At 40.8% G+C, this 21,811-nt stretch overlaps 1 protein-coding gene across 3 annotated transcripts in view; it reads left to right on the top strand.

Annotated features, from left to right (window-relative positions):
• Positions 1-21,811, top strand: part of LRRC56 (leucine rich repeat containing 56) — an 80,682-nt gene that overhangs the window by 25,735 nt on the left and 33,136 nt on the right. For 2 of the 3 annotated variants that reach the window (XM_014957450.1, XM_014957449.1), the window contains exons 3-5: positions 1,986-2,150; positions 12,000-12,087; positions 18,936-18,996. In XM_014957450.1, the coding sequence (XP_014812936.1) occupies positions 1,986-2,150; positions 12,000-12,087; positions 18,936-18,996 (314 nt within the window). The remainder of the gene's footprint in view (positions 1-1,985; positions 2,151-11,999; positions 12,088-18,935; positions 18,997-21,811) is intronic. The other variant, XM_014957451.1, reaches the window with a different exon arrangement.

The raw sequence follows: 21,811 nt of genomic DNA, 5'->3' as shown, positions 1-21,811 counted from the left end.
TCACATAAGATTCTTGAATTTCCTTGAACAACTAATGACTGTTGCAACTCAGTGCACTGACAAATCATACTGACCTGCTTAAAAGAAAGTAGAGGAAAAAAATCTGAGAACTTTTATAGAAATCTTTGGAAAAAGAAACAGATAATAGGAATTAATGGCTTGTAGTTTTCTTCCAAAAACTAAAACACGGCGTTTTTGAGATTGCTTTTCCATCTTAACGGGCAGAAGTATGAAAGTTGTCCTCATTCTACTATGGGCACGCTGGGGTTTTAGAAGCTGTAAATGTCACTGCTTAATTCCCTTTATGGTGTTTATTTTATAAGTCATTAAGAAGACTGAAAGGAGTAATGTGTTTCTAAAGAATTTCTTCTTGAATATGTTTTTTTTAAGCATTGAAGTTGTGTCTCAGATGTAGGACATTTGAGAAGTCAACTTCTTCTCTAGGAATGGTTGCCAGGTACATGCAGCGATCTGGGAAAAATAGATTTGCTTTCTGTGGTTTGCATCTCCCCTGATAAGCATCTGGAAGGAGCACTTAGGAGTGTGAGGTTTTTGTTCTTCTTTCCTAATGCTAGGAGATCCTGAAGAGAGAGGTTTGGTGGGTGGTTAATCTTTTGTTGTTCTTCAGCTTAGGGCTGCTATTTTTTCTGATAGTGCTGAGTCGTTTGAATTTCTTTTGCTAGTGCAGAGATTAAGACTTTGGACTGGATGTGAGTAGTCAGTGCAGGAAGTCTCTTTGGTGTAAACCTCTCCCACCTACTAACTGGCCAGCCCTCTTGAATAGAGATAACTAGCTGAGCAGTTAGAACTTCTTCTATTTTTCTTAACAGAAATCGCTCCTGTGTTTAACTGTTTATTAGTATGATGGGGAAGGAAAGTGGTAATTCTCAGGTCTTGGCCACCACTGAAGCCTTGTCAGCCAGTTATGATTAGCTTGATTATTTAATTACTTTTCCAGCACTAAGAATAAGTATTGCTTCACAGTGGAGAACAGAGGAAAACTGCAGGTGTCTCTTCAGAAGAGCAAGAAGGCTTTTCTCTAGTCTAGCCTTTTGTTGTTACAGCAATGTTTCCAGCTGTGATACTTCCTTGCTGCCAAGTAGTAGTAAATAGCTGTATAAATCATAGTAATGCTTGTACCATTTGGGTACAGCTGATTGCTTTTTCACTCTAATGGGGGCACATATGCTTATTCTCATATTTCAAAGTTAATTGTTAATATTTCTGTAAAAGGAATCGCACTGGGAATTGAAGAAAGAACACTTTTGAAGTGCTTCACCTTCAGACTTTGGATTTCATTCCTCACTTGAAGCATACACAGTTTTGTTTCAATTGTATTTTAATTTTATTTTCAACAAGACTCTTTCAGAACTGGAAGGCAGTACCTATGGCCTGCCTGACCCAGAGGGCAGTCCGTAATAGTGCAGGTATTTTAGGACAGCAAATACAGACTGCTGCTGCCTGTGCTACCTGCAGGCAGAGCTCAAAATGCTGGAGAGAAGTGGTGACATGTCTTGGTGGTGGCACTTGCAGCCTGGAGCCCAGCAGAGTTTTGCTGAGTGTTGTTCACGTTTCTCAAGAAGTAATGGGTAGGTAGGAGGCCCATGGATGGGAAGCTCATTGCCACCAGAGAAGGGTGAGTGGAATGCTGAGAAGACTAGAAAGGACTAGTGTCCTGAGTTGTTTGTTCTTGACTACCTTCTTTGTACAGAGCCATGGGTATGCCTGCAAAATGATAGTTTGCTGTAAAAGCTTACAGTCAAAGCTGAATGAGATGTGGGACTAGGATAGCTCTTGAGGGTGAAGAAAAGGAAGAATACATGTTACGTGGTGCATTACTTTGGGTTCTTTCTGATTAGAGAAACCTGTATCTCCATAGGCACTTGCTGACTTGCAATAGGAATCAAAATAGATTTTGCTAAAGGGAAAATAATAAATTTGTGGAAAAAACCAGACCAGACCACTTTTTATCCTTTTTTTCAAAGCATATTGAGATGGACCTGAAGAAGAGTCCTGGCAGAATTTCTCGTCCAGCCTCAGCTGCAGTCCGGGTGACTGATTTGAGTTGGCGAGGCAACCTAAATCCCAGTCCGCTGATTAAAGATGACGGAGAGCTACTTATGGATGAATACCTTTCCCCCAGGAAACTGGTGAGTAGACATCCAACTTTTTAATGAAGTAAAAGAGGCAAACTGGCATATACAGAGCTGTATTAACTTAACCTTCCAGCTGCTCTTGTGATGATTGTGGATTGTTGCATATCTGACAGTTAGACTTCTGCATAAAGTAGATTCTGTCTTATGGAAATTTATCAAATGTTTGTCCTCCTTGCACCTTGTTTCATGTAAAAAATATTCCCAGCATGAATGTTGCTGTCTTTATTGCCAGCTTTCTTGAAGCAGCATGGAGAAAAGTGCAGGTAGGATAATTATAATTTAAATAGATCTCATTAATGCCATCTGAAGTACCTTGAATCTTAGCATTAGAAAAAGCTTTTTACATTAACCTTGTTCTAGAGATTGGAAATATAACTTTAAAAGCACAACTTTATTTTGAATTAGTGAAATCCTCTGTCCTGCTAAAAAGCCAATTAAAATATTCTGCAAGTACTGTAAGTACTTTCTGTATATATCAAAGTGTGTGAAATTTCAAAGCATATTTGAAAGCCATGTTCCTTTTTGACTGGGGGAAATAATTTTGACATGCAGCCTGTTGAAAAAGAGTAACACGCTAAAATCTCTTGTGAAGGGATATTTGGTTGCATATTGTGTTGTATTTGCTCAGGACTGATTAAGGGTGAAATCCTTTGGGACGTGTAGAAGCTGAGAAAATAACCTCACTTATCCCCGCCAAAGAAAGGGAGAGCTGAGAGAAGTTAAGGGGAGAAGCTCTAGCTTTCTGTTGCAGAGCTGGATAGAAATTAGTGAAATACAGATGGGGCCAAGGCTGTGGTTTGAATGCTCCCAGTGGGCTGTGGCTATAGTCCTCTGGGCATCCACACACTGGTGGAGGGACACTAGCTTCTGCAGGGGGCATATTCCAGCTCAGGTTTATGCCACTCCCTAACTATATATCTAACACAATTTTGACTGTGCACTCTATATTAGACAGCAAGCTGTTCTCGGAACTACTCTTGCCTTAGTAGCTAAATCTTTCAGTCTTTCTAAAATGTTTGGAGATGCAAAAATCACTTTCTGCAGAGTGTATATTTTAAGCTTTCTAGAGAAAAATTTATATATTATCTTATGATCTATGCCATTCACTTTCCTTTGGTTCATATGAACCTCTGACAACTTCCTGGTCTTTTTTTAAAATCTGGAATAGTTTGACCAATCTAATGTGTTTGTGGCCTACAATACTCTGTAAAAATCTACTGGGAAGCTCTCAGATTAGCCTGCTTTCTTAGGGCATGAACCAAAGCCCATTAAACTAACCAAAATAGCTGTCCTCTGACTTCAATAAACTCTCAATTAAACCCTTAGGAAGTCTTTTCATTGGCATTAAATTATTCTTTTTTTGAAGCTCTGCTGCTTTTAGTTTACAGTAAATTGTAAGCAGGAAAGTGTATGTAAGGCAATGTTACCCCCATCCCATTAAGTTACAGTTCGTTATTTTGTAATATTTTTCAAAATACAGATCAGAAGTTAAAGTCTCCACAACTCTGGGCTATTTTTAAAATTTGGAAAAAACCCTTTATTATTCATATGTACTCTATTAAACCTAATCGAGTCTTGCTTCTTTAAGATTGCGTGTATTAACATTTGTAAGGAATTCCATTTCAAAGATTCTTTTAAATGGATGCATACTGTCCTACTAATTTTTCTGGATACAGTTATTTCCTGGCCCTGGAACTCAACATTTGTGTTGGCATAGCTGGGATACTTCCTGCTCAGAGGAAAAATTATATGACATTGTCAAGGAAACATTAACAGCGTTTATAGCTTCTTTTAATAATGTATCCAATCTATCCATTCTTTGACCTTTATGGTGATCAAATGGAAACCACTGCTTCCATAAATTTACTTGCTCTGGATTTGCAAACATAAAAATAGAGACACTGTTCAAATACTTAATCCGAAACAAGTTTTCACATGTGTATTTTTTTTAATGAACCGCATGCCATTGATAACCAAATGGCTTGAAAGGTTGTTTTGCTTAAATCAATGCACTTGCAATATCTTCTTGATTGTCTTTTAGTTGTGAATATTTTAGGAGATATTGATTGCATTTACTGAAGTGCTCTGAGGAGGAAAGGAATAGATTTTTAAAATACACGCTCATTATAGTGAAATTATTTTGCATTCAAATAAGGACATAGGCCCAGGTCTGCAGTGTTGCATAGGCAGATTTCTGGACACCTGGTGGAGGCTCCTGAGGGAGGTTTTTGTTGTGAGACACGTACTCAGATTTACTCCTTGCCATTGCACCGGTTCAGTTTGAGCTCAGGGAGGCTGGAAGGTCTAGCTGTGTAGAATCTATGAAGATTGGGTGCCTTGAATTGCAGCCTTGTCTCTACCTGCACAATTTACTCATTTTGTCCTTTTTCCGGGGGAATCGCACTCTATTTAGTAGTGAAAACATTAGCAGTCTACAGTAGCAGTCCTCATGAATAAGGGTACTCTAAAAGGTGTGATGCTTTTGTTCCTTCACTTTTTTTCCAGTTGCCAGGTTGTTTCCTCCAAAGTGAGGGGAGTTTGGCTTAAACTGATTCTTCTTTTTTTTTTCTTTCTTTCAATTTTGCTTTCCTGGGCCACATAGCACAGAAGACAGCTTCTACAAAATCATTGGTCAATTGCCTATCTTTTCCTCTCTGTAGTGGATCCTCACCTCACTTAAATTTTATACTCACTCACTACAGGGTTTGTGGTCTTCTGTGGCCTCGTTTCAACATAATGTTCACTTTGAAATCCTGTGTGATTCCATATCCCCATTATGTTAATCCCATCTTCTGTAGTTTCTGCTTGCTGCCATCTCTCTTGCTGCAATGTCATGTAATGCTCTTTTATATTTAAATACTCTTCATCCAAGCTACAGGTCAAAAGCTTTTGATGCAAGGGTTGGTATCATTAGATGTTCTTTTTATTCTTTCTGCTAGTATCAATGTCAATTTTCTGTTGTACTGTTTAATCTTCATCTATATGAACAGGAGTTCTTGCTTTTCCATTTGTGCTTGTCCTACAAATATTTCCAGCTCCTTGCTCTGGCTGTACTTGTGGTGGTGTTGGATGTTGTAGAATACCAGGGTGAGCAAATTCCCCATTCTCTCTTTGTTCTGAAAACTGGCTATTAATGGGCAATATATTGCAATTCATTTTTAACTTTATCAGTGCTGTGACACACATTTCTCATTAAGTGTGGAGGAACCAAAATTAAGGGCTCCACCTGCCTTGAATCAGCTTTTTGTTTTGTTCTATTAACCCCTATCCCCTCCCTGCTGCAAAGGACTTTCCTGACTTCCACAAAAAGCAATCCACTTCTCAGAATAAGCTCATTTTACAAGGTCAAATATCTTCCAGATATTGTCACGTTATCAAAACTAATCACGTTTGTGCGTGATCTTTAAGAGAAGAAAGGAAGCATTCTTATTTTGCTATTTATTGATCCTGCTCCAATTAATCATGTTTTCTAAACTTAGGAACACATGTTCGGAAGTGGTGTTTAGTTTGTTGCTCAGGAGGTTAGGGTGTACTTCATATGGTATGCACTCATCCTCATGGGGAGAAGAAAATCCTGGAGGGTCCTGGAACAACAGATTGGATTCTTGCTGAAATGACTCAATCACTTCCTTTTTTCCTTGGCAGAAAGTTTTCCTCTCAGTTGTAAGCTAAATGGATTGGGGAGAGGGGGGGAAGCGGGGAGGAAGAGATCAAGGAAGCAAGTGAAAAATCTTGATAAATTAAGTGGAGTCAATGAGATGGAAGTAACTGGCTGAATTTGGATCTGCCGAATCCTTCATTAGAATTGTATAAACATTTAAGTATAATAGTTTTAAAAAAGGGTTGAAGGGACCTCTGGAGGCCTTCCAGTTCATTCTTCTGCTCAAAGCACAGCTACTTTCAAAGTTAGATCAGATTGCTCAAGGTAACAGATAGTAGTCCACATAATACCGTGAACAGGAAAAAAATTACAAAAACTCATTTAATTTCAGAGCTTTCCTTTTATATGTTCTTATCCTAACATTAATGCCTTTACTACAGTGAAGGCTTGTAGTTGTTACATTCGTGTTCATCTTGCTACTTAGGCATCTGATGTTTTACATTCAAATTGTCACATCAGGTATCTTTATATTTAAATGCATACGTGCACATATGCGTGCATTTATATGAAAAAAAACCCAACAGATTTTCATTTGCATCCAGTCACAGCTGCTTAGCTAACATAAAGTGGCAGATTGTAGTCTTGAGTTTTGCACGTTCAGTGGCACAACATTGAGCAATATTTGTAGCTACTTATTATGCACCTAATTGCTAGACAAGAAAAAAAATTAAGATTAGGGTATGACTTCTTTTATATTTATGTGAGGGAAAGTAAATCCTCAAAACAAATTTAAAGCAAAAAATTATGTAGGAATATCTACTGTCCTGTCTACTCCTGACCTGCATGTTAATTCATTGCATAATTAAAATTGAGCTTGTTTCCTCCTACAGAAGTGATACAGGCTATTTCTGGAAGATCAGCAAACCTCCCATATAGTTTCTGGTGTCTCACGTGCCCTTTGAGGTTTGAGATAGTTGTGAGATCCCCCAGCAATTTGCAGCATCAGAGCCTTAATACTGGTTTAAAAAGAGCAGGTGTCAGTACTGTGAATCCCCAGCACGGGTCAGGGGCAGCTGAACTGGAGATGGCAAGATTAGGCAGGGCCTATCCGTATAGAACTGTTGGCATGACTTTGAGGCTTCGGCATGAGAATAAAGACATTTTTATTAATGCATCCACCACCATTTAAATTTCATAATTATGGCCCTCATCTACCTCTTTCATACAAGCCAAGAAGTTCTGTCTTTATCACAGATTGAACACCTAGCTAATCTCTTCATCTGAGCTGAGAGAAGAATGTCTTTGTACGTATATGCAGAAAGTAGGGAAATACAGCTAAATGGTGTAATTATGGGCATCTGCAGCATGTAGCCATTTTGAAATGAAGATTGCATATGGGACCACAGGGAAGGTCTGTTCCTCTCATTGAAAATCCCTTGACTTAGAATCACTCAAAACCTTGTTAACATTCTAGTAATTTTCTTCTTAGAAGAAATATTTTGTCATACTTGTAGCAATACTAGTTTTTTTGTGCAGGGAGAGATTACGCTTGAGTTGGGAATTTGAAATAAAATCCTTGCAAAAAGCAATGAATACATGAATGGACATGAATCTAGTATTTGCATACAGGTGTAGTATTAAAAGAGAATAAGCTCACCACTCAGGAATTCCTGTCTTAGCCAAATTAACCAGGATCAGCAAAATAAACGCACAGCTGGAAATGCTTCTCTGACAGCTGCATGCAACATGCTCTTCAGCAGCATATCTACTTTTCTTAGAGTATGTGAAAAATCTAGGGAAGAGAGAAGAAATCGGTTGTATACACCAGATTTAATTGAACAGATATTATTTGCCAATTAAGGAATTTACAGAGAGCTGCAAGTGGGACTTGAGCTGGATTTCCCAGCATCCCCAGGTGACTGTTCTGCTGGTTGGGAAGCTCTGCAAGCACTGAAGTATTTTTCACTTGCAATTTTTTACAGAATACTTATTGACTTTTCTTGTCAGTCAGAGGAAAATCTTTCCACACTAGTGCACGCTCTTCAGTTAGATATTGGCCAGACATTTTGCATGATGTGGATGTGTTCTGAGCCATCATGGGGTTGCTTCTTAAAATACTGGCTAAATTATTTAGCAATAGCGTCTGCAGGATCTCATGGAAAATAGTTTTACTTCTATTTTGAAGGAGGTACAAAAATGTAAAGCAAACTTTCTCCATCTTTGTTTTACTTATCATTTATTCATCTTCAAAGAATTGTGCAGTGTTTTACCATGGAAATTTATCCTCTCAAATAAACAAATTTAGGGTGGAGTATAAAGCTTGCTGCTCAGAATCAAGCTGTCAGGCCACCTTCTTGAACATCATGTGCCAGAAAGATTTTGATGTTTGATTCTTAAAAAAACAACTTCCTCTGTCTAACTGATACCTGCCTCGCTGGGCAGTAGATGGGTGGCAAGCACAATCCTCTCTGGACACCAACAATCAGCCTGGAATTACAGTAAGTCTTTTCAGGGTCTTTTTGATGTAAAATAATTCTGAATATATCCAGCTCTTTGCCTAGAACAGATCCTTGGTCCCTTTTTGTCTGCTCTGTGTTCAGGTTGAGTGGCTGTAAACAGCCAAAGAAATCCCTGGATGGCACAGCACCTTCATGTCTGTAAGCATTCCTGGGGCACAGGCAGAGACCTTCTGTCCCCGGCTGTCAAAACTGCCCTTTGAGCTGTGAGCAGGCAGTCATTACCTGAAGTCACAGTGGGACACCTCTGAATTAGGGCAGGAGCCCGTCCTAGACCTGGCATGGCCAGGAATGAAGAGATGCATCACTTCTACCCACATGGTGCCAAACATCTCTCTGTCCAAGCTGATGATCCCTTCAGTGTGTTTGGCCATGATTTTTTTTTTTTTCTTTTGCTGCCCAATAGCAGCAAAATTCTTCCTAAATATCCCTCCTTTCAAATTTTGATGAAGGTTCCCATGCTTTGAAATTAAACAGTGACATAAAAGGAAGATCCTGCTAAATATGTGTCATCTTTATTTTAAATGTTTCCACATCCTTCCCTAACCGTCCTCTGTTGCTGGTGCCAGAATTTTAGCTGTGACACATGAGACATACCACACTTCCAGCTGCACTAGTATGCCAAGAAAGGTGTCTAGGGAGTGGGAGTGTCCTAGTTATCTTCCACAGGAACCGTTCACCACATATCATTCTCTTGAACTGCTGCCCTGGCCTTTTGCTCACTAACTAGCTTGCAGTCAACACCTGGGGTCTCTGTGCTCCTAATGCCTTTAAATGAGCTCATATCTTCAACCCAAGAGCATTTCTCATTTCCTTCATGTAGTACAATAGCTTTTGCATCCCACAGCCAATCAGTTCCAAGCTCTCCAAGTATCCCCTCTGCATCAGCAGATGGAAGGACAGTGATTTTCAGAGGCTCTTGGAAAAGCAGAAGAGAGAAGTGGGGACCGAGAACACATGGAGTCTGTCACATCTGGTTAGCACATGCTTCAAGGCAGCTATCTATAGTTCAAAGAGGTGGTGATGGCAGCCAATAACCATTTCCAGCACTGGAGCCACAGCTCTGCTGGTTGCAGTACAAAGTATGGATGCACTGAGCAGCTCATCTCTCAGGGGAAAAAGTAAAAATGGTGGATCTGGAAGAGGAAAAGGAGGGAAAAGCAGCACACCAGTAATCCCTGGTATGAGGAAAAGGAATAGGAAGCCCTAGAAGAGGAGACAAGATAACTTTATGCAGCTGTTATGCTTGGATTTTGAAAGAGGAGAACAAGGAGCAGAACAGTGAATGGAAGCTCTCTAGAATACAGCGGGGGGAAGGACAGTGTGCAGGGAACTTGCAGACAGCAAAGGAGAAAGGCAAAGGCACCTTGTGGTGCCAAGACTTTCTGCTATTCTACTAACAAAGTGTATTACCCTAAGCTTATTACTTGCTCTGGCACCTCTTCCACTTCTGTCTTCTAATGATGTAGGCTCTTAAGACTGTTTTGATGTGGAGAGGGGATGTATCTTTCAGAAGAAGCTTCCTTTAAGGAAAATAAGCTTGTGTCCAAGTCCAGCAATCCGAGTGCGTGGTTGTGTGCCAGAACATCAGCTAGCTCTCATTTCTCACATACTCTTGTGCTGTATGACAGACGGTGTCATCTGCTGAAAAGGATTATTGCAAAATGTCTTGCAGTGACGGAACTTGTGTTTACTTGGGGGGAGGAAGAAGTCTGTAGTTGGTAAGATTGCCTTCTTTGCAGGACCAAAACTGTTTTTGTGGTGGCTGCATCTGGGGATAGAAAGCAAATTTCTGGACGCCATTGAGGACTCCCAAGTTTTCACTGTAGACCTTTGTTTCTTATACTCTAATGGGGAAACAAGAAAGTCTAGAAGCTTCTTAGGCTCAGCCTGATTAAAATCACAGTTTAAAAATGTAAGATTTAAAATAATTTTAAATGCAATGTTTTAAAGACAATTCAAAAGTAGTTGAAGATTTTGGATAATTCTGTTTCTTAGGAGTCCAGGTCAACATCTTACAAAGGGAGCCAGTTTTTCAAGGAGGGATGCTCAGCCTTTTCAGGAAAAGGGAAGGAAGGAAACCATGCCCTTCTAAACTGTCACCTCAATTACACTCAAAGTATGTCTGGTCCTTTGTAAGAGGATGTGGAACTGTCAGAGTGAATGAAGCTGCGGTTGCTTGCGCACAATACGAGTCTTAGTTGGAACGGGAATGTCGCAACTGCCGTTTTTCCCTGCAAAAGGAACTGGATGTTCTTGTGGTTATTTTTTCTTCCCAAAATTCATAAACAGAGGTGGTCCTACACATTCCCTTCTAATGAATAATTTCCCCCTTATTAAACAAACTTAAGAGTGTTGTAACTTCTTAATAGTAAGAAAACTTGTCTCCTGTATGTGGAGGTTGTTTAATGACTTCCTGCCTTCATCTTAAATAGGGGGGCAAAAGGCCAGTGACACTACTTCTTTCAGCCCATGCTGTTGATTCCATCATTGAGGAGGAGATCCTGGTGCCAGGGTCAGACATTTCTTTTAAGTGGACTTTTTTAGCCCCAAGTCCTAACTCTTTTGACACAGAAAGGTGAAAATGTAGTAGTTGTATCAGAATGCATAACATCAGTTCTTTCAGACAGTTATTGTGACACAAACCCCTTGTTTCTCATCTCTCAATGAGTGTTTCAGACCCTTCATGAGCTACTAACACATCAGGAAGAAAGAGTATAGTTCCCTCCTAGCCTGTTTTTTTGAATGCATGCATGGAAGGATCCACTAAGCACCAAAAGCTGATGCCAAGGAGCTGGTAGGACACGTAGCCTGGATGAGGCAAGCTGGGGAGAGAGGAGCTGGATCACAATAGCAGGAAGGAACAGGGGATGGGACAGTGCTAACATGAGATTGCTTCTGCTGCCTGTGGAATTGCAGCCTGGTGTCTTAGGACTTTACAGCCTTGCTGTAAAGTTTTCACTGGCTGTCCTAGAGCTTCCCTCCCTCCCCTGTGTATAGTTTCTGCTTGTTTCTGTCCTCCTGCGTACCTCTGCCAAGGCAAAATCTACATGTGTGTATCAACGCAGACTTTAGGATATAGGGAAGATCCAGCAATAAGATAGGAAAGATCCTGCATTCATACACAAACTCTTGGTTAATGCAGTGGTTGACCCTATTGCTAAGATTTTGCAAAAATAATGAAAGATTTTGGAGGCTTCTATTTGAACTCGCTTAGATCTTTTCAAAGGAATTTGCAGTTCTAGTAATTAGTGTTGTCTTCTTTCAGAAAAATGAGCTTCTTGGGCTAAAATCATGTTTCCTATTCACAGTTTTGGGTTAAAAGGCTAAAGAGTGCGTTTTGTTGAGTCTTACTGTCTAATGCCATTTTGAATGCTTCCTGTCTGCTGAGGATTAGTACAAGACTTATGCAAATCCTAAAACATGGACATACTATTTACATGAAGTTAATTGGCATGTAGGTCTGTTGTCAATTTGCAGCTTGAATGTAGCCCTCAGCCTTGAATTTTTAAGCAATGTAGAAGTTACGTGAATAATTTGGAGCTACAAGGAAGAAGGATCTCTGAGTACTAAATTTATTTTAATGTGATCGCATGTCTAGCCATTTTGACCTGGAATATATGTTGACAAAGCACCGGTTGAAAGGCTTTCTACACCTTTTTGCTCCTGTGTCATCATTTGGTTTATTGCATGAGAGTACATATATATCTCTGCTTATCTTTACAGAAAGTTTTGACAGGGGTAGATGATCTGCAGCAAGTGAAGTCCCTAGAGATGCGAGTAGATACAAGAGACAACAGCTTGGGAAACTTTGGTAAGAAAACACTTCATCTTCTGCTCACCATCTCAAATTTTCCTTTATTGTATCTTGAAGCAGGACTGGGGACTCAGAAACCTACAGCCTGTGTTAAGTACTGTCCTGCTGAAGAGCTCTTGAAACATGATCTCCCTGCTACCTCTTATTCCTTGATCTCTATTTTCTTCTGTGAGGCTCTAAACAGGACTGAAAACTACAGCAGTGGGATGAGTGACACCACTTCTGTCTAAAGCAAATTAGTTTGAATAAATTACTCTAGAATGACACGCCTCTAGGCCCTAAATGACCATTTACTGATTCCTTCAGCCTCTAGAGTACTTGGTGCTACTCTAGTGAAACAGTAGCCAAAGCTCAGTTTCTGGCCGCTGTAAGATTCCCCTGTGGCTGAGAAGTCGCTGGTGGTATCAGGCTGCTCATGCTGCCAGCAGCCTGTCTTTCCATCCTGCACTGCCTCATCAAGCTGTGCTGGATGACGTGCTTGAGGAAGGTCCTATAGATACGTCATTTTGATGAGACCTAAACAACCCTAATGCTTGTGTCTATGTCATCATTACTGCACTGTGGAAGTAAGGAAGTACCAAAGAAATTCCCTCTGTAGCAGAGTTAAGAATGAGAGTATGAAACCTTCCTTTTTTCCAGTTCTGGCAGGCATTTTCTGTCATATGGATTCCCGTCACAACCAAGTCCATCTTCTGCTACATTGAAGCTGAGTAACTACTGCAGGGTAATTTTTTCTGTGCCAAAAGGAGTCACATCCCCAAAAGTATGTGCCGGTATTTTCAGCCAAACAGTTCGTTTTCATGTGCAAGAGACTATAATGTAGCAGCCGATTAGCTTTAGCGGGTCTTTTGATGTCAATTTGTCATGAATGGTTAAGTAAGTACAGAGAAGGGGGCTTTTGTCTTGAATTATATAGCCACTTTGTATTGGTTATTCTGTTTATCTCATAGATAGGTCTCTTTCTGATAGGGCCTTGATAATTTAAGGAAAATTACATCCATTTCTTCCAGAGATCATAATCTATTCAGTCATGTTTCCTCCAGTTGATAAGAAAATCTCATTATGCCATTTCTACAATGCCCGAAAGTGGTGCTCCCATTCCTGTACCATTTTACATTAGCTGTGGCAAGACAGCAAAATGTTTCACCTTTTTACTCTGTACTTTCCCTTTCCTTTCCCTACTACTGGAATAAATCCCTTTTTTTCTGCTCCCCATAGCTAGGCTTTTGCAACTTTTACAGAATACAGAGCACTATTCCTGTGTTGCAAACAATTTCCATCTTGTTTATGTCCCAACCAAGAGTTGTCCCTTGAGGGCTATAAAAAACAGCAGCTGCAGGTCCCCACTGCTTTTGAGAATTACAGAATATCAAGACCATCCTGAATTTCCTTCTGCCTTTTTTTTTAAGTGCATTTCTGAATTTCCTCCCTGTGAAAATCTCTTTGCAAATGTCAGCAGGTGGTTAGGGCAGAAAGTTTGCCATTTAATGCTTCCAGAGATCATCAGTTCCTTGCAGTTCTTTTTTCACGTGACAGTTGATTTTTAGGCACATGGAGTAAGACCTAAATTTTTAAGGATATTGCAAGGCAGTTTGTATCTTCAGTGTGAGTGGTGTAAGCAAGGCTGCTGTTGAAGGTGTCTGGCTCATTGCACGCTCCTCACTGGCTGCTTGTCCCTGAAACTGTGCGCTGCTGACCTGGTCTCTGGTCACAGGGGTCTGGATAAATAGGCTGAGGAAAGGAGTAAGGTAAGAACCAGACCAGCTGGAATGATAGAAGTTCCAGTGTGACAGAAGGAAAAGCTTTCCTACCGTTAGGACAGTTGAGCAATAGGGGTATCCAAAGTGGTTTGGGGTCTCCATCCTTGGAGGTTTTCCACCCTTGGAGGGCTGAGTGAAGCCCTGAGCACCCTGACTCTGAGAGGAAGGCTGGACTTGAGACCTCTGGCTGTCCCCTCCAGCCTGGACCGCTCTGCAATTTGGTGTTTCTGTTTGCATTCCAAGCCTGGCTAATTAGGTTTCTTTATAGCCTCGTTAAATCATTTAACCTTGCTCTTGCTGTATTCCTCAGTTGCAGAAGGTGGGTAAGAACATCTTTATCATCAAGGAATTATTTGTTTGGATGATCTGTTCACACTCAATAAACAATACTGTTTTAGTTGTTTTTATGTGCAAGCTCATAAGTGGCCAGGTATAAGAGTTGCAAGTTACTAGATTGTACATAACTCTGGGCCACCTGGAAACTTACAGCACTTGAATCCCAAATTTACACCACAGTTTCCACTTGAGAAACATTTCAGTGTTTGCAGACATACACAGACTGTAACACAAGCACCGTGTTAACCTACATCTCCTTTAGCAAGACTTCCAGTGATTTAAAACATGTTGCTTGAGTTTTTCTTATGAGCATTCCACTTTGGGATGTGCTTAACTTTAAAGCGCTATCCTGCTAACCTTCCCCAGTTTGCTGTGTCAGCCTCTACACAATTAAAAAACCTGGAAAGGCTTCATGCCAGAGCTTGAATCTGAGACTTAGCGGGGCTCAGGGTAATTGTTGAAATCTCTAGCTGTTGTTTGCAGTGCACCTTGCCGAGTGACAGACGAAACACTGAACTGCCCTGGCAAGTCTTGTAGCCAGCTTTGCAGATTTTGGACTTGACTTCTGTGCTGCATGTAGGCTTCAGTTCATCCTCAAACAGATGGACTATTTCCTTTTCATTAGCTTATCCTTTCGGTTTTGACTGCTGACAGATCTGGGACCAAATTCATGACTGGCTCGTAGAAATTCTTGTTGAAAGTAATGGTGGGATAGAGTCATTTAAGACACTATATAGTTCTCTTATTTCTAAGTGATTTTAATAGCTACAAATCAAGTTACCCACAGTGCTGTTCGCTGGTACTTATTGAATTGTTGCCTGCTGTTGGCCAGGCTAAGTTGATTACGTGTTTGGAGACTGCTGCTTCTCTTGCATGCATTTTTTCAAGGATAAGCTCTGCTAAAGGTTCAGAAGTAGGCACATGATGACCCTGCAGGAAAAATACATCTCTCTTTCCTCTTGCTCTATTTGTCGGTATTCCTGATGCAAAGCTGGGAGATGTTTGTTGGCAGCCAGTGTCACAGCGGCAGGTGCTTGCGTGGTCAGAAAGCCAGTGCTGAGGGTGGAGGTGTGAGTCCAGCGTTTGCCTCCCTGCCCACAGCTGGTGTTGAAGTAGCTGGTACTGACAAGCCTCACTGAGAAGGTTCTACAGCACCCACTGCAGCAGGGCTTGGGCAGGCTCTCTGGGAGTCACGAGTATGTACTGGGGCAGTGAGCTTATGTTAAACCCTACACTGATGTGGTTTTTGGTGAGATTCTCCTCTCAGGTAGGTAGACTGCAGATGGCTTGGGTTTGCCTGCAGGTGCTGCAGTCTTATGTCCAATTGCATTGCCCAATGCACCCCCAAAAAAGCACATTTAGAACATGTGTGGAAATAACATCAAGATGATGTATCTCACTTGATCCAATACAGCTTAAGTGAATTAAGTAGCCTGTTTATATAACAGGTTGCTCTTGCTAGAAGAGTCCATGTCTGTGTTCATGTCTGTTTTGTACTCTAAGATCAACAAAACATGTAGGTTGCCTGATGCCAACACAAGTATTTGTCAGTAATTTCTTTTGTGTATGTTTTTCACTAGTTTATATTCCAGAAGGCATTAAGAAGTCACAATGACTTTTTTGTTAACAATAGAAAACAAGATATATGATGCTACCTAAAGAATACATTGCAATGTAAACAACAAGTGTTAAAAACATAAGTGTTATAGCTTATAGTATATAATAAAATCAGCATCTTGCCTGTTTTCTCCTTACTCCTAATTGGTTATCTAAATGTCACCTGCTGCACCAAGGCAGCTGAGAAGGACACCTGCATTGCTATTCTGCTTGTGAAGTGCAGCACTTAAGGCAATGTTGTTGAGTGTGCATTATTCATCTACCTTAAACTTTGATTTCTTTCTGCTCTTCATTTAGTTTTGTTCCACTGGGATAGCACAGTAGAGTAGTTTAACACTAGTACATTGTTGGTAGTTAGTAATTTCAGAGCCACATAACAAAAGGGGTATTTAGTGAAAGAGAATCGTAGACAGATGAGATAATATTGCTCACCATTCTGAACTCTCAGCCTTGTACTGCAATCATCAGCATTTTTCTGGACCATTCTCATTTTTAAAAATCATGATTATATAGTATGAAGGCAGTTTCAGGATGAGGAATATATTGTGTGTACTTTTAAAATTAACAGTAGAAGTTAATGTTGTTGATATCCTAGAGTATTTTTATGTTAGTATAAGAATAAATGGTATCCTTGCTCTCAGGAAAGATGCCATGAGGGTTAAAATTAAGACAATTAGAAGTATGTTGTTATATTTGGATAGATCTCTTATTTTGTCGTATTCATTTTACAATTTTCTCTTCTTAATTTTCCAGTCTCTAATCTATATATAAGGAATTGGGACTATAGAAACCAGCAAAATCAAGTGGACAATGACTTTTTAGCACCAAAGAACAATTATGTATCAAATATAAAACTTAAAGGAGGGAAGAACCTGCCGAATTGGAGAAATAAATTGCAAAAGTCTTATTGGCAGAATTTTGCATCATTGCACATAGTATACTTTTATTTCAGTCTAGTAAAGAGCACATCAGAGCTTAGCATTCTACAAGTTCCCAGGGACAGATTGTGCCAAAATACAATAAAATGTCTGAGATGGAGGATTGGTTTACAATAATGAAATAACCAGATGTGAAAATTGTATCATCAGCCTGTCACTCTGCCTCTTTGAATCTTTTATTAGTTGGGTTTTTTTCCTGAACCAACCCTAAATGCATTCAGTGGAAAGGGTTTTCTTGAGCAAGTCTCTCCATTTCTCCTGAGCTAGTCTTCTTGACTCCTCATTCAAATCTTCTGCTTAATACTAGTTTTTAAAACCCATTTGCTTTGTAATGCTTTGCAACAGCCTTTGCTCCGTAACCCTCTAACCTCTCTGGTTGGATCGGTGGCAGGGCTATTACCTGCTGCTCTGCTGGGACTGGAGAGGCTACTGCATCCTTCCTGTTCCTTCCTTTCACACTTCGGGGGAAGTAATTTCATCTCTCTGTGCTTCAGGTTACTTATCAGAAACAGGATAGCAATTCTTTTTTAATCTAGATTTTGATTTTTTTTTTTTTCTCTGGGGGTTTTCTTAGTGCATGGATTATTTCTGAGGAATTATTCGCTCAGTAGCTAATAGGACTGCTGTGAGTAATTAGCAGAGATTCTAGTTTCTCCTCTGTCAGGATTCCAAATTATTTTGTGGCCATACTTTATAAAACTTGTTTGACATGAGAAAGTATGCCCTGCAGGATGAGGATGGTGTGTTATAATTTGTACTACAATTTTTATCTATTATGGAAAATTATTAAAAAATAGGGCTAAAAAATTGCACAACGTGTTTTGAATTTTTAATATTGTCTAAAGAGCTTGGCAAAGCCATGAAGTTAAATATTTGCAGTATAAGATGAAGATCAATATGTGGATTATAATCACTCCCAAATAGCATTAGATATAGATAGTGCTTCTACTAAAACATTTATTTAAATGTTTTTGCCATTGCTCTTGTTCTGTTTGGGGAAATGGGATGAACATAATCTCCTTTGTTTGCCTTTGAGATACCACTCCCTTTTTCTTTTTTTTTTTAATTATTATTTTTTATTTCTTTGTTTTGTTTTTCCTTTTGATCCTTTGCAAAGAACTGGAATGATGTCCTTCTGGACACTGCTAAATCGCCTTTTCCAGAGAGAGATTACTCCGAGGACTTATAAAAATATTTGCTGAGAACAGATTTTAATCTTCTGGCAAATATCCACTTTGTCTAAAATTGGTTTTACCTCTATATGGTTGCATGTTATACTCAAGAATGCTCACCAGCCATGGATAAACTCTACTAGTGAGAATGGGTAAAAGTTTGCTGTTGTTAATAGCAAATGTTTCCTGGGACTTGAACTTGTACCCAGATTATTCTGTAGTTTAGAAAGATTTGGATTATGATTTTGATTCAGAGATACTTGTAAAAGCAACCAAAAAGGCAGATGTCTCTTGGGAATAGATAAAAGCATTAATCAGAGTAAAAACAACAGAATACTGATGTTTTCATAGATATGAAATTTGTACAATTGAATAGTAAACAATGGGTCACATCCAGAAATTAAAAGGAAGAGGCAATGCTTAGCACGACGTACGTAGCATTTTGGGGACCTCTGAACTATAAAACATGATGTTGTGACATCATGTTTTATGATGCTTTTGTTGTTCAACTCAAAATTACATTTTGGAGAAGGGTTACTTAGCTGTATATCCAATAAGTCCATCACTACTTGCCATTAAATAGAAAACAATTTCTGAGGAGAGAAGAAAGAGCATTATGTAGAAATCAGAGGTTATGGAATGCTGTACTTTAAAGCATCCCTTACCTCTTCAGAGTATCACTCAGTTAATAGTCAATAAGGGTTGGCAATCAGACCAAAGAAAACAGTCACCCACCAAGCCAGTTTCTGTTGTCTATCTTGAAAGTTGCTCTATCAGAATTGCCAGAGATAGGTTCCAAAAATTATAATTGGGTAGTCATGTAGACAGTACGTATATGTTGCAAAAATGCAAAGGATGAAATATTTTTTGAGTGAAATAACCCCATTCATTTTCTTAGAAGAGGTCCAGCACAGATCTGGCAGAAATAGGTAAGAAATGCATATAAAATTAGATGCTTCAACTTGAAATTGTCGGAAATTTTCTTTACTACCAGGTCTGGATTCTTTATTCTTTTCCCATAGGTACCTATCTACCTAATCTGAGAGAACTGAAGTTGAACAATAGCTTGCTTGTGTCTGTGAGGTAAGAAATGAATGGTAACTGAAATAAACATAAAGAATAACAGCCCTCAATTTTATTTAAGTGATAAAATCTTGTGCTGCTTTCATTTCTTTCCATTTCTGTGATAATGGATTAAGTCATGAATATATGCTCTGCAACCACATAAGTTTAAGGAGAGAACCTGAGCTGAAATAAATCACTGTAGCTGCAATGATGCCAATGAATTAGCCCCTATCTCCCACCAGGGAAGTTCCTGCCATGCTGAAGTCCATGGAGATTCTTGGAATGCGTGGAAGACAACTTCCTAACGCAACTGGTGAGGGAACCGACCAGGGAAAGTGCCCTACTGGACCTGCTGATAGTTAACTCAGAAGGTCTTGTGGGGGATGTAAACGTTGGAGGTCGTCTTGGACAAAGTGATCATGAAATGATAAAATTTTCAATTCTCACTGAAGCAAGGCGGGGGACCAGCAGGACTGCCACCCTGGACTTCCGAAGGGCAGACTTTGGCCTCTTCAGGAGCATGATTGGGGGTGTCCCTTGGGAGATGGTCCTCGAGGGCAAGGGTGCCCAGGAAAGCTGGTCATTCTTCAAGGAGGCACTCTTAAAGGCGCAAGATAAAGCTATTCCCAAGTCCCTAAAATCAAGCAGGAAGGGAAGAAGACCAGCCTGGCTAAATAGAGAGCTTCGGCTGGAACTCAGGAACAAAAAGAAGGCTTATAATCTTTGGAAAAAGGGCCTGGCAGATAAGGAGAGATACCATGAAGCGGTGAGGATATGCAGGGGGAAAATTAGAAGGGCCAAGGCTCAAGTGGAGCTCATCTTGGCCACCAATATTAACAATAACAAAAAGGGGTTTTTTCAGTATGTTAACAGCAAGAGAAAGGTTAGGGATAATGTGGGCCCACTGATGGATGAGGTGGGCACCCTAGTAGTGGAAGACACAGAGAAAGCAGAGCTGCTGAATGCTTTCTTTTCCTCAGTTTTCACTGTTAGGACTGCCCCTCATGAATCTGTGACCTTGGAGGCAAGGGGGACGGTATGGAGAGAGGAAATTTTTCCTCAAGTAGATGAGGACCAGGTTCGGGCCCACTTGGCCAAACTGGACATTCATAAGTCCATGGGCCCTGATGGGTTGCACCCACGAGTGCTGAGGGAGCTGGCAGACGTTATCGCTGGACCACTCTCGATCATCTTTGAGAAGTCGTGGAGAACAGGAGAGGTGCCTGAGGACTGGAGGAAGGCCAACATCACTCCAGTCTTCAAAAAGGGCAAGAAGGAGGACCCTGGGAATTACAGACCAGTTAGTCTCACCTCTGTCCCTGGGAAGGTGATGGAGAGACTCATACTAGATGTCATCTCCAAACAAGTTGAAGAGTGGGGGGTTATTGGAAGTGGGCAACACGGGTTTACCAAGGGTAAATCATGTATGACCAATCTGATAGCCTTCTATGATGCCATAACCGGTTGGTTGGATGAGGGGAGGGCAGCAGATGTCATCTACCTTGACTTCAGCAAGGCTTTTGACACTGTCTCCCATAACATCCTCATTGGGAAACTGAGGCAGTATGGGCTGGATGAGGGGACAGTGAGGTGGATTGAGAACTGGCTGTGTGACAGGACCCAAAGGGTAATTATTAATGGAGCAGGTTCAAGTTGGAAGCCTGTAACCAGTGGAGTCCCCCAGGGGTCAATACTTGGACCCGTGCTGTTTAATATATTCATCAGTGACCTGGACGAGGGGACAGAGTGTATCCTCAGCAAGTTTGCTGATGATACCAAACTGGGAGGAGTGGCTGACACCCCGGAGGGCTGTGCTGCCATCCAGCGAGACTTGGACAGGCTGGAGGGCTGGGCAAAGAAGAACCTCATGAGGTTCAACAGGGAAAAGTGTAGGGTCCTGCACCTGGGGAAGAAGAATGTCAGGCACCAATACAGGTTAGGGGTGGACCCGCTAGAGGCAACTACTGAAGAGAAAGATCTAGGGGTCCTGGTGGACAGTAAAATGGCAATGAGTAAACAGTGTGCTCTTGCGGCCAGGAAGGCCAATGGTATCTTGGGTTGTATAGGGAAGAGTGTAGCCAGCAGGTCAAGGGAAGTCATTCTCCCCCTCTACTCTGCACTGGTGAGGCCACAACTGGAGTACTGTGTCCAGTTCTGGGCTCCCCAGTTCAAGAGGGACAGGGAACTACTAGAAAGAGTCCAGCGTAGGGCTACAAAGATGATTCAGGGATTGGAGCATCTCCCTTATGAGGAGAGACTGAGAGAGCTGGGACTCTTTAGTCTGGAGAAGAGAAGGCTGAGGGGAGACCTTATCAACGCCTACAAGTATCTCAAGGGAGGGTTGATGGAGGAGGGAGCCAGACTCTTTTCAGTGGTTCCCAGTGAGAGGATGAGGGGCAACGGGCACAAGTTGGAACATAAGAGGTTCCACTCAAATATGAGGAGAAACTTCTTCACGGTGAGGGTGACGGAACCCTGGAACAGGCTGCCCAGGGAGGTTGTGGAGTCCCCTTCTTTGGAGATTTTCAAAACCCGCCTGGATGCAGTCCTGAGTAACATGCTCTAGCTCTAGGCAATCCTGCTTCAGCAGGGGAGTTGGACTAGATGATCTCTATGGTCCCTTCCAACTCTAGAAATTCAGTGAAATTCAGTGAAATTCAGTGAAATTTGTTGCAAATTTGAAAGGAGCTAGAAATTCACTTCTTATCTATGTCTGGGCGTTGGATTTCAGAGTGTTTCAGCCTTTGGGCTTTTATTCTGCACAGTAGCCTGTTCTATACAGGTCAGACCAGTTCCTGGGGTGATGAAAATCACTTTGGCTCTATTGAAGTCA

This window comes from Calidris pugnax, unplaced genomic scaffold (assembly GCF_001431845.1).
Source record: "Calidris pugnax isolate Ruff unplaced genomic scaffold, ASM143184v1 scaffold211, whole genome shotgun sequence".
NCBI lineage: Eukaryota > Metazoa > Chordata > Aves > Charadriiformes > Scolopacidae > Calidris > Calidris pugnax.
Note: the sequence above shows the minus strand (reverse complement) of the source record. Positions and strands in the feature narration are given on the sequence as shown.